The sequence below is a fragment of the Nuphar pumila genome, chromosome 15 (genome assembly GCF_984573655.1).
Source record: "Nuphar pumila chromosome 15, dmNupPumi1.hap1.1, whole genome shotgun sequence".
NCBI lineage: Eukaryota > Viridiplantae > Streptophyta > Magnoliopsida > Nymphaeales > Nymphaeaceae > Nuphar > Nuphar pumila.
In genome coordinates this window covers 6,465,829-6,477,773 of record NC_143263.1, presented here as the reverse complement: position 1 = coordinate 6,477,773, position 11,945 = coordinate 6,465,829, and the positions used below count along the sequence as shown (strand labels likewise).

The window sequence follows — 11,945 nt, the reverse complement described above, 5'->3', positions numbered from 1 at the left end:
CGAAATCAAGCATATGCATATTTTGATGGTACTGCCAACTCTGATTCGAGAGTTGTGCAGTCAAACGTCCCATAACAGCTCTGTGTGTGGGTCTCTGATTGAGAAGCTTAAGTAGGTACCATGATATATCACGATGAAGTTTTGAACAAAACCTGCATCTGAAATATAGGAAACTAGATTCCCTTTAGTGGGAAGCCCATTTCCTCTTTGTTTCACAAATCAATTCCGCTTCATAACCATACTAACTATGGTATAATCTATGTTTCCCTTAAACATACATAAGATATATATAGCCGATATGCAATATAGGTGGCAAACCATAAGTTGCCCATATAGTAACAACCATCAACAAGTCTCAGAAGCGCCCATACTCGGCAAAGGGTTTAATACCAAAAACCCATTTTCGCATAAACCCTGAAGCAGCTAATCTTCCCGGATTACAGAGGATATCCGAGGGATAATTTAAAAGATACATATCTTAGAGGCTTAAGCGAAGCAACAGGCCCCAGTCCGCCCTTAACCAGTGTTCTGCATTCCAGCAGCTATTCCCTTCATAGTCAATATGAGAGTATCCTCCAGGCCTGGTGCATACTCACTCGTCGGGTTCAGCTTAACCAGCTCTGCTGCTGGCTTACTCGAGTCCATGATCTCAGTTGATATGTAGGGCCTCACCTTCACATCACGGATCCGTTTCAGTGTGCATGCTTGACACACATTGAGTGTTGTGATGTATGAATCTCGCAACTTCAGCCTCTGTTTCAAGTAGGGATCTCCTTCAAGAAGATCCTTGTGCCCAGCAACCTGCTCAAATGTGACAGTGTTCAAGTCATCAGAAGCAAAAAGGTTTCAGATTTCTGAATGAAAGGTAAACAAGCTTTACCCTTGATATACAATTTCAGCACGCCCAACACATGGTTTAAGATGAATTAGGCAAACAATCCAACCAACCCAATTGAAACTACAAAAAAGGAAAATGCAACTGATCCTTACCTGAAGAAGTAGGTGCTTGGTTTCTTCATAGTTGGCTCGCAGGCGCTCCCCAAATGGCCAAAGTTCTTCAGACACTAGCAGCTTGTCATACAGAGCAGCTATGCCAGGATCTCCCTTAGCGAACACCATTTCAACCAAATCAAGGGTGACCCTGAAAAACGGCCATTCATTGTACATGGCTTGTAGCATACTAAGATTGCGGATATCCTTGTCAAGGACGTGCTTGAATGCTGCTCTGAAACCTAACCAAACGGGGAGATGGAACCTGGTTTGTGTCCATGCGAAGATCCATGGGATCGCACGGAGTGATTCTATTCCCCCACTTGGTTTCCTCTTAGATGGCCGACTTCCAATATTCATTCGGCCATATTCCAGCTCTGGTGTTGCCTGTTGAAAGAAAAACATATAATGAACTTTTGGCAAAAACTGAAAACAGATAATAGTTTTGCATCTAAACATATAAATTAAGGTAATCTGCAAGGAATGATCAGTGTAAAAAGCCAAATTTTTGTAGAATATTAAATAGCAAGTGGGATAAAACTTAAAAAGTCACAGCAGAAAACTGCTAACACCCATGCAAGCATTTATACCAATTACCAAGTGGACATCAGCAAGCCAATTTTAACCAGCAGCATCATGAGGAGCAAAATACCTGTTGAGAACAAGTACTTCGTAATAAAGACTAGGGAAAAAATACTCACAAGACGGAAATATTCTACAAAGCGTGGTTCCTGGAATACAATGGATCGATACTCCTTGGTGGCTACTACAGCCATTTCATCCATTAATGCACGCCACTCTGGCTTAGCTGAGACCAGAGGATGCATCCCATGCTCAAGGGTAGCAGCAGTGAAACGCTGAAGAGTTCGGAAACATAAATGTTCCTCTCCAAATGACTGCTCTATAACTTCTCCTTGAACAGTGACACGAAGAGATCCATGAATAGTATCAGGCGGCTGAGACAATATGGCAAGATGGGTAGGCCCACCACCTCTTCCGACTGTTCCTCCTCTACCGTGGAACATTGTCAACTTCACACCGTATTGCTTGGCAACCTTTACAAGCTCCTCCTGACTTTTGTACAACTGCCAAGCAGCTGACAGCCTTCCAGCATCCTTTCCAGAATCCGAGTATCCAATCATAACCTCTTGTTTTCCATCAATCCTATTCCTGTACCAATCAATTGAAAAAAGCCGAGCTAGAGCAGCAGGTGCAGCTTCAAGATCAGCCAGCTTCTCAAACAATGGGACCACTCTCAAAGGCGTTTTTACACGGCACTCACGTTGCAAGAGTTCAACAGCAAGAACATCTGACGGAGCTGTGGCCATTGAGATGATGTAAGCTCCAAAATTGTCAGAGGGTAGTTCCGCAATTACATGAAATGTATCCAGCACATCAGCAATTTCTTCAGTTTTGGGAAGGTCAGGACCAAACAATGGTCGCTTTCCACGGAGCTCTGACAGCAGCCATTCTTGACGCCGTTCCTCCGACCAATCACGGTATGAACCAATTCCCAAGTGCTTAGTAATTGCATCAATGACATCAGTGTGCCTATCTGATTCTTGTCGGATATCTAGCCTTACAAGCGACAGACCAAATATTGACACTTGGCGCAAGAAATCCAGAAGGCTTCCATCAGCAATTGGTCGGTCACCACAAGAGCACAGTGATCTATAACATAGTTCAAGAGGTTCGAGAAACTATAGTAAAAAGAAGGGCAAGAAAAAGAAAAAAAATCTGATCAGTAATTAAATTAACAGTAGGAAAGGATGCTGAAGCACAATCAATTTCAACTCTTTAGTTCCTTAATTTCATATAGTATGATAGATAGAATAAAGAACTACTATCAGAAAGAAGATCGAGGGAGATTAGGAAACAGACCTGCTCAACACTTGTATAAGTTGCTTCCTCAGGAATATCAGAAATTCCATGGGCTAGCAAGTGGCGAGAACGCTCACGGGTACCATACAGCTTATCTCTAACATCTCCAAGTATTACACGATACGGCTCATTTGGAGGAACTTGTTTCCAAAATTCTGAATGCAAAAATATATAGACAATTAATAACTAGAAAATCCAGCAGCATCACAAAAGCCTCTTGTACTCTAAACAATAATATCGCTTGTTATGAAAATGACAACAAAGATGTCCTCTTATCAAGGAAAGCACAGGTCTTAAAACATCTTGATTAACTCCTATATAAAGGGTTTTCACTTTTCAGTTTGTTTCACGTTCAAGGACAAGCAAGAGAATTTTGTTTCTAAAAGAAATTTTAAACACAATGAGGTGCGGATGAAGTAAACATAAAGTTTTTGATCAAGCAAGTCAATCTTGACACAAGTTGGATTGGATACTACATTAATCACCACTTTCTGATGCAGGGCCTCAATTTTCTCAGGTCAATATTCACATCTTAGCAAAAGCACAAGTACCACAATTTGCTTCGACCTGCATACCTATATAATGTTTTGCATCTTTTCGCGAGGAGCTATGTAGTTCATTTGCTCGAATACGAAGCTCATCACTGCAGCGCCACATAGATAACTGCAAAGAGATCAAATAATTTAGGGAATCACAAGTTCACCAGTTCAATCAATTGATAGGAAATGTTCAAACGTGCATGCTCATATGCATATGTCCATGACACGACTTCTGTTTCTTGGTTGACTATCAATCAAGTACCCTGCACACACATTGTTTTTCTCTTTTCTTATATTTGTAAAGCAAAACATCATAACTCTTGACTCTCTGGATCATCTCTTCAGTGCAGCCACTTAAGCACCAACCAAGCCAAGCCTAAATAGTGAACTTCAAAACCAGCATCTAACTTTTTACATGTGTAAGCGTGCATGCATGCATGACGGTATAGAAGCATAAATAAATCATTAGTACCTCAAACATCAGGTCTTCTATTTGAGAGTAGTATAAATTCGCAGCCATCATTCTAGCCAGCAAGCATACATCCCTTGTCACCTCAGGAGTCACTCTAGGATTTCCTGCAACAGGATGTACAGATGTTATTGAGGAAGTAAACAAAAAGGGACCATCCATATAGTTAAAGAAATACTTTTGGTTCCGCTACTGTGCAATGTTTTGTTTCCTATGACATGATTTATAAGTCTCCTTATAGCTTCTTCTCAGGGATGATAACAAAGGGACCAGAAGGGTGTCATCATCCTGAAAAACAAACCCCGTAATGTCCTAAAAATGAGTACACTTTCTGCAGAGTCTATCCATCAAAAGAGAGCGCAATAAATAAATAAATTATATATATATATATATATATATATATATATATATATATATATATAGAGAGAGAGAGAGAGAGAGAGAGAGAGAGAGAGAGAGAGAGAGAGAGAGAGAGAGCATGGATGAGCACCAAAATGCAACCATAGAGGCGTATTTTCAAAATCATATGCATCTGGAAACATATCAAGATGGAAGAAAGATGCAGGTGGCCAGGAAAAGGGGAAATAATATCCCAGTAGCAATATCTTACCATCACGATCACCACCCATCCAAGAAGAAAATTGGATAAGAGGAGCATTATAAGGCACACGCTCATCTATCCCTATGTTCTTTAAAGCTGTATCAACCCGACGTAAGAACTTAGGAACACCCTTCCAAATTGTTTCATGAAAATAACTCATCCCAGCTCGCATCTCATCTTGAGGTGTTGGTTGAGTTCGCCGGATTTCATCAGTTCGAAATGCAGCTTGAATCTGTCAAATATTTAAGGAACCAAAATAAAAAGATTAATTACTGATGTCAGCAAGAAAGAATTATGTCAAAGCAAGCACTAGGCTATCATGATTCATGGTAACATTTCTTTCACTGTTCAGTACAATTGCACAATCATAAGATGGATGTGAGCTACAATTTTGACACTGTTCAGTTACAAAATTTCAATACCTTCAAAGGGCCTTAGATTGTTCAAAATGAAAGATCACTCTGAATGACTGTTAGGCTAAGAAGAGATGTTAAATGCAAAAATCCCTTTTTTTCTACCCAATAGGCATTGCCTAGGCAAGGGTGTAAAAGCAAGGACTATAGCAATTAAACAAAATAGAAAACCAAAAGATGGATGTTTTTGGTTTTACTGATAAAGAAAAGGAATAAGCTTCCGATGCAGTTGATCCTTGAGTCCTGTTGATTCAGAGCAATATGCACTCCCAAGTACATATTGATAGGGCATATTAGGTCAAGTTGAATAATGACATAGAGATAATAAGCACACTCTAGAAAATGATATCAAAATAACTGGTTTCAGACCAACATGTGTTCAGTTATGTGAGACAGGGATGGAAGAACAAGTTATAGAAGATCCTGTCTTTAAGTTTCAAGAATCTATGGAGATTCATAAAATTGTATCTAGAAGGCAAAAGGTGAAAAATTCCAGGGCAAATTGACTTAAATCGATGACTAGTTTTCATGCTCAGGAAAGATTAGACAGCAGTCCACATGTGACACTAATGATAGATGTTCAGTTAGCATTTTTTATTCGAAAAGAAAAGAAAGAAAGCAAGATACACCTTTAACCATTAAAACCTTCCAAATCAGAAACAAATGATACATTTTCCATTTATAACTAATATTTACAACTCCTACACATGGCTTTTCATAATCATAAGTTGGCTTAAATTATAATATCTCGATGCAACCATTATATTGACTGGCACATGCAATTCATGGAAGGAAAATTGTGCAGCCAGTGCTTGACTGATTATAATGAAGATGATATGAACAATAGTAAGCTCCAACAAATCGGTCAGGGTCAAATATTCTTAGTGGTTAAATCTCAGACAAGAATTCACACCTTTGCAGATTGATGGATAATGAACAATCTTTTAAAAGTGAATCCCATTAAATGTGAATAAAGTTTCATCATGAATACCAATATATGCATGCAAAAAGTGCTGTAGTCGCAATACTGCTAATTATGGCCAATATGTGCCATAAACCAAAACTAGCAAGGTCCCACACAAGCACAATAAATCATAGAATTTCTGAATGATTTATGAATACGCAAAACAAAAGCTACCTCTCTCTGCAGAGCTTCATCAAGTTCCTGCTTGTCATCAGGAGTAATGTCCTTGGCATACAATTGGGTCAGACAATTACGAATCCTGCATAAGAGAGAATTTTGAGAAACAAGTTCTTCAGTTTATTTTTGTTCAAAGTCAACAAAATGAAAATCAACTTTCCGATAACCATGTTCTCTGCTTGCTGTCTATTGTTTAACTTGGAACCCAATGAGAAGCAGGGAACATTTCATATAAATGCCACACCATATCAGGTAAACAATAAAAAACTGATGGTAAGCAAAGTGCAAGAAGCCAACTACTAATTCATGTAGGGAGAGGAAGAAGGCTGCACATGGCTGCAATACCTTCTGTCTTCTGATAAACACACTCAGACCTCATTCGGTTTCAGGATTTTCGACAGATTGACTTGGTCTTTGTCCTACACAGTCAAGATAAGCTAGGAGCCTGGGATTTGGGGAATGTGACTTGAGCCAACAAAGGAATAAGTTTACTTTGACCTGAATGAATCATGTCCATATTTGGATCCAGGAAGCAGTCAAGAGTACACATGGACTCATGACCAAGTAGTCAGACAAGACCATAAAAGGCTCCTATGTTTCAACGATCAGTGATTTAACTCATTTCTTTAGTTGCTATTATTGAGCCCGAACCATCAGGCCCATTTTGTGTAACTGTAACAGTGTAACCCATGAATGCTCCAGATTCAAAACCAACTTTCTTGGCTTTTAACCATGCCCACGAGTCTCTGGAAACAATTTCACGGTCTAAATAAACCAAGTCTATTGGAATTATTAACAAGCAAAATAAAACATGTTCATGATCTAAATAAACTAAGTCTATTGGAATTATTAACATGCAAACTAGGCATAGGAACAACAAATCTGATTGAACAATGACTACACTTTCAACATCAAAGAGAACTTGCATGATTTTGATGTACCTTCCATGCTTTTGAAGCAATGACCGTCGAACTGACTGAGTTGGATGTGCAGTGAAGACCAAATCAACAGTTTGATTCTTCAGTGCATCAAAAACTTCTTCAGGAGACTTTTTCAACTGCACCACCAGTCTCTTGATAGTTTCTTCAATGTCTGATTCAGTTGCAGCTGAATTCTCATCAACAAAATCACCCTTTTTAAGCTTGATCCGCCTTCTGTACGCAATCTGAACCTCTTCAGCCAGGTTGGCCAAGTTAAGCATGTGAGAAAAAGACTTAGTAACAACAATAGAATCCCCTGGATCCAAACTCGTTAGCATATTTCCAAGCTCCTCAAGCTTGTGGGGCTCATGCTTCCCCTCATATTCTGCCGAAAGCTCATAGCATTCTTGAACCTAAAAACACGAATTTCAGTTTCAAACCAAATCTATCATACCAACATCCCAACAAGACCAATGAAATCCAACATCTAACCAACGCATATTTAACAAAGAAATGATCAGCCTAGAGAAGCAGGAAACAGTTGGGTATTTCTATGAGTGTGAATCATATGAATAAATTCCAAGAAGGGTTCTTCAATAAAAAAGCATAAATAGATCAATAAATTGATGCATAACGTAAATAGATTGATATGTCCATATGGTCAAGGAGAATCTAAACATCCAAAAAGACCACCATGCCTCAAGTATGTCACAAAAATCCTTCCTGCGTCAAATCTGTGCTACTAGAGAAACTTCACATGTCAACCTCAAAATAGAATAAAAAATTTCCAAGTGGGGCATAAATGAACCGAAACTGTTTTTTTCAAATCAATCAATATCAAAAGATTTCAATCTCATACAACAATAAAAACAAAGAAGCACATCAACCCGCTGAAACCAACAACACAAGAAGATTATCATCCCAACTTTTAAGTATCAACCTCAAACGCACAGGGGCACAAGCAATCTGCAAAACAAGAACGAATTAAATAACAAGTTGGGCAATCTCGATTCGATACCGTCTCTCGGATATCGTCGCCGTGCAATGCTTGAAGAATGTCAAGGAAGCGATCCAGAAGAAGGGCGTCGTATTCCACCAGTTTATCGTCTTCAGAGACCTTCCCTGGCACCAAAAGCCTCAATTGCGCATCAATCGACGCATGCTTCTCCAATTTCGACATGGTTTCTCGGCGAAATCCAGAAGACAACCACAATTCCGAATCCGCAGAAGAGGATCGTCAAATGGAAGGAAGAGAGATAAAGGAAAAGGCTAAGCCTGCATGAAGTTGATGGGTATCAGAAAAACCCACTAAAGATCGCGACCTTTCGCCAAAAGATCGATGCCCAACAAAAAAACCGGGAAAAAGATCAAAACACCATCTTTTCTCGCGAATTGAAGCAGAAATAGACGTAGCCACAAACCAAAAGGATTCAAAACCATGAGGTTCGGTAATGAGAAGACAGGACTCATCGTGAACCACGCACTCATTAAGGCTATATATTACCTCAATAGTTACGCCTCAACTAAGATGAAGAAAGAAGAACAAAAGCAGGGGATGCGTCTCTCACCTCTACCTATATTATGATGAAGATTTTCACGAACATTGAAGAGAAAAAGATCGGTGGGTGCGAAATTTGCTTTCTTACAGAGGTAGTGTCTACTCGATCTAGGGTTGCCTATATATAAAGGTTTCCGAGCGCGTCGTTCTCTGGTTGATTTTTTCTTTTTTGAATGATAAAATTTAGAAAAGCGTCTTCTAATTTCAAATATTCACCAATTATGAGAGCAGACTATTTTCACTTAAAAATATTAATAGAGCAACTAATGGAGAATAAAGGGCAACTTTTCCTTTATCCAAAAGTTTTCAGCATATATACTGCAAATATGCCTATGTACTTTTTATGAGTTTTTTTGACACGAAATAATAACAATATTATTATTATTATTATTGCTGTTGTTATTAGTCAAATAATAATAATAATAATAATAAACAATTAGTAGTTACAGAATGATGGCTAGCTGAAGTTGAATTCACCTTCACAGGATAACCATATTCTTTTATGTCTATGAGATCCAACTTTGGAGTCATTAGGCGACTGAGTGAAGTGATGGCAACGTATTATAATGAATTTGGAAAATAAGATATAGTATGTGCTGGTAGTTATAATAATATTAAATTATAATTATATAAAGGATGCTGGTTTGAAATATAATTGGAGAGCATCCAGAATTCGTGTAGATATGAACGCTTTCTGAGAGGATACTAACAACATATTGTCAAAATAATACAATTTTCAAATTTCCAGGCCCGAATGTTTATGTCGTTGGATGCATTCCTTATCGGGTGAATTCTCGGTGACATCTTTTTATCTGTCTCACTGCGAGCCGGGTGTTGATTCTTTGCCTTCTAAAGTAAAAAAAGACTTTATCCTAAAAATATTTGGATTGAAAAACAAGAATTAATATCAGATGAGAGATTTGTGGGGGTCTGCTCTTCAAGTTGCATACATTTCCTCAGCCGGCAAGAAGAGATCAACTACACTAGAAGCTCAAAATCTTCAATATTGAGTTTTAGCTTGCAGGTGAAAACACCTCGTACACGGGTCCTAAAAGAATATGATCTTGATGGTGTGAGACAACATAAAAGCTAAAAAATATGAAAATACGATAAAATATGATATTTGTTAAAAAATTATATTTATAATAAATAAATAAAATAAATATAACAAAAAAAGTATAGAAAAACTAAATCTCACTCCGGGCTTAGGTAATCATTTCCTATGATGATAAGTGTGTAGGGACTCCGACAATACTTCAGTTAGGCACAAGCTCTAAAGTGTTGGGCTATAGAAAGCTAGGTTGAATGGTAAGTACAACAAAATTTCTTTACTTTAAGTACTAGATGCTGAACTTAGGAGAGGGGGTCCCTAATTATAGATTTTGAGACATTATGAATCTTATTTATAGATTCAAGATCTAAAGATCTAGATTCAATTTCTAATGATATAACACAACCTCATTAATCGAAGGTTTGAAGGTATCTTTCTGATTAATTTTTGCTACTCGGTTTAATCATATTAATAAACAACCTGGAACTGACCAAATTCAATTAATCTAAGGTGAGGGCAATCTATAAGAGATTAGAAAATTTTATCTCTAAGAGAAGGAAAAAAACTTCTACATGGCTTCTAGGGTTTTCTAAGATAATAAGAATTTAAGAGTATTGATGGGGTTTCCAAAAGTTTCTTAGGGATTAAATATAAGAATTTTGGATCTCCATGTTTTAAGCCAGGTCATACTTCATATCTATTATAACATATTAAATTGTTTTGACAATAACGTTCTATCCGAATGTCAAATTGAGACACAATTTAGTGCGTTGTAAAACTAACATTCTCTAATTTAATTCATCTTTTAAGTAAAAAACCAAATTAGGTCACTTTGAGAGTAAAACATTCACTCAAAGTGGGCATATCTTAAAAACAAGATTTTTACTGAATAAGGCACCTTGTTTTAGTCATAACTTTTGACTCCGATATTAAATTGAGTTGATTTTTTTCTTTTTTGAAAGTTAAAGGCTAGAAATGAAGTTGAAGTTAGAATAACTTTAAAATAAGTCAAAAATACTGAATTTTGGTATGTGACTCTTGACATGAAATGACTCACAAAATTGGGATGTCTACATATGCCTCTTTTTGTTTTTTAGTATGAAGCTTGGTCAATAACAAGGAAAATAGATAAACTGGTTTTGAAAAGACAAAAAATTAACTTTAACACTAGACTTTTTTGAAAAAAGTTTTGTGAAAGACAATGACATTGATGACAAGTTATGTGCTCCTTAACTAAAGGCATGTATGTAGCTCAAGATAAGGGTCTCTCTATGATGCTTATTTATATAGACAGAGGAGTCTTACCAAATAAAGTTAGATCGAAGACTAAGCTAGTATATTTTCTCACACGAGGGTTTTCACTTGAACTTGATGAGATAAGCATAAAGTTTTTGTTGAGTGGGATCAGGCAAAAGATGAAACGTGGGATCAGGCAAAAGATGAAACAAGTACCTTGTTTTGTAAGATTGTACAAAGGATGACTGATAAGTTTTTTTTTTCAAAACATAGACTTCAGACATCAGGATAAGACACACTTTTGAATATGATAGAGACACATTTGGTTGAGACATACTTGGAGATAAAGATGAGTATGCGCTCGTCAAATGAAAATCCGATTGCTTCTTCAATATATGAACCTAATGCAATCTATCTACAAGATGATCCTAAGATATGATTGAGTAAGCTTTTCCTAATGAAATAATTGGGTTCTTAAGAATTATGTGAGTTGCAAGAAAACTTGTTAGTAACATTTAAAAAAATACATATGACATAACATGCTAATACATGATGAAATACACTGATTTGATCCATTTTGATCAAAGTGATTATGAAATAAGTTTTTCAGATAAATTTTATGACTCATAAAAGATAAACTTTTTGAGAAAATAATGCAGAAGATACATGAGATTAGCTAGTTTGAAGTCATCTCTGATAAAAAAATGAATGTTGATCTTCACTCTCTTGCTTAATGATCAATCGTTCAAGGTGAGAGGTTTTCGCCGACGATCAACCATCAGTTTCAAGATAAAGTAGAAACCTTGTTTCACACGAGGGTCTCTTCGATGACTAAATGAATAATTGTTCAAGGTGGGAGGTCTTGCCGACGACCAACCATCGATGTCAAGACAAAACAAGCAAGACAAAATGCAATAAGACAAAGACATATTTTTAAAATTTGGCTCAAAATGTCTCTTTTTGCAAAAGCTATAACGATGATCCGTGCATTGCAAAAAAACCCAACTTGAATAAAATAACAAAATATTATAATTTTTTTTGTAAAAATAAATCTTGTTGTAGGATCAACTTGTAGACCTTTATGGGGTCAAATAAGACAACCTGAATGATTGAATGCAATATAAAATGTTATTGTTGAGACACTCA

The 11,945-nt window shown here is 37.0% G+C and overlaps 1 protein-coding gene across 2 annotated transcripts; it reads right to left on the bottom strand.

The window, feature by feature from the left end:
• Positions 1 to 284: 284 nt before the first annotated feature.
• Positions 285 to 8,625, bottom strand: LOC149814289 (phosphoenolpyruvate carboxylase 2-like). Of its 2 annotated transcripts, XM_089988775.1 has the most exons (11): positions 8,523 to 8,625; positions 7,973 to 8,229; positions 6,976 to 7,367; positions 6,032 to 6,116; positions 4,490 to 4,712; positions 3,883 to 3,986; positions 3,447 to 3,534; positions 2,872 to 3,026; positions 1,692 to 2,690; positions 991 to 1,377; positions 285 to 801 (listed from the first exon to the last, which is right to left on the bottom strand). In XM_089988775.1, exons 2-11 carry the CDS (start codon positions 8,132 to 8,134, stop codon positions 517 to 519), a joined length of 2,880 nt encoding a protein of 959 aa, XP_089844901.1. In that variant the 5' UTR covers positions 8,135 to 8,229; positions 8,523 to 8,625; the 3' UTR covers positions 285 to 516. The 2 variants fall into 2 exon arrangements, with proteins under 2 accessions (XP_089844901.1, XP_089844902.1); XM_089988776.1 differs by lacking the exon at positions 8,523 to 8,625 and having other exon boundaries at positions 7,973 to 8,269.
• Between the last annotated feature and the right edge of the window lie 3,320 nt (positions 8,626 to 11,945).

Bases quoted from the DNA above. Each gene is read 5' to 3' on its own strand.
- LOC149814289 (XM_089988775.1), bottom strand. From the start codon at position 8,134: ATGTCGAAATTGGAGAAGCATGCGTCGATTGATGCGCAATTGAGGCTT. The intron at 2,691-2,871 runs GTCTGTTTCCTA...TTTTTACTATAG, and splicing joins CTTATACAAGTGTTGAGCAG to TTTCTCGAACCTCTTGAACT. The intron at 1,378-1,691 runs GTGAGTATTTTT...TTCTTTCAACAG, and splicing joins TTGTAGAATATTTCCGTCTT to GCAACACCAGAGCTGGAATA.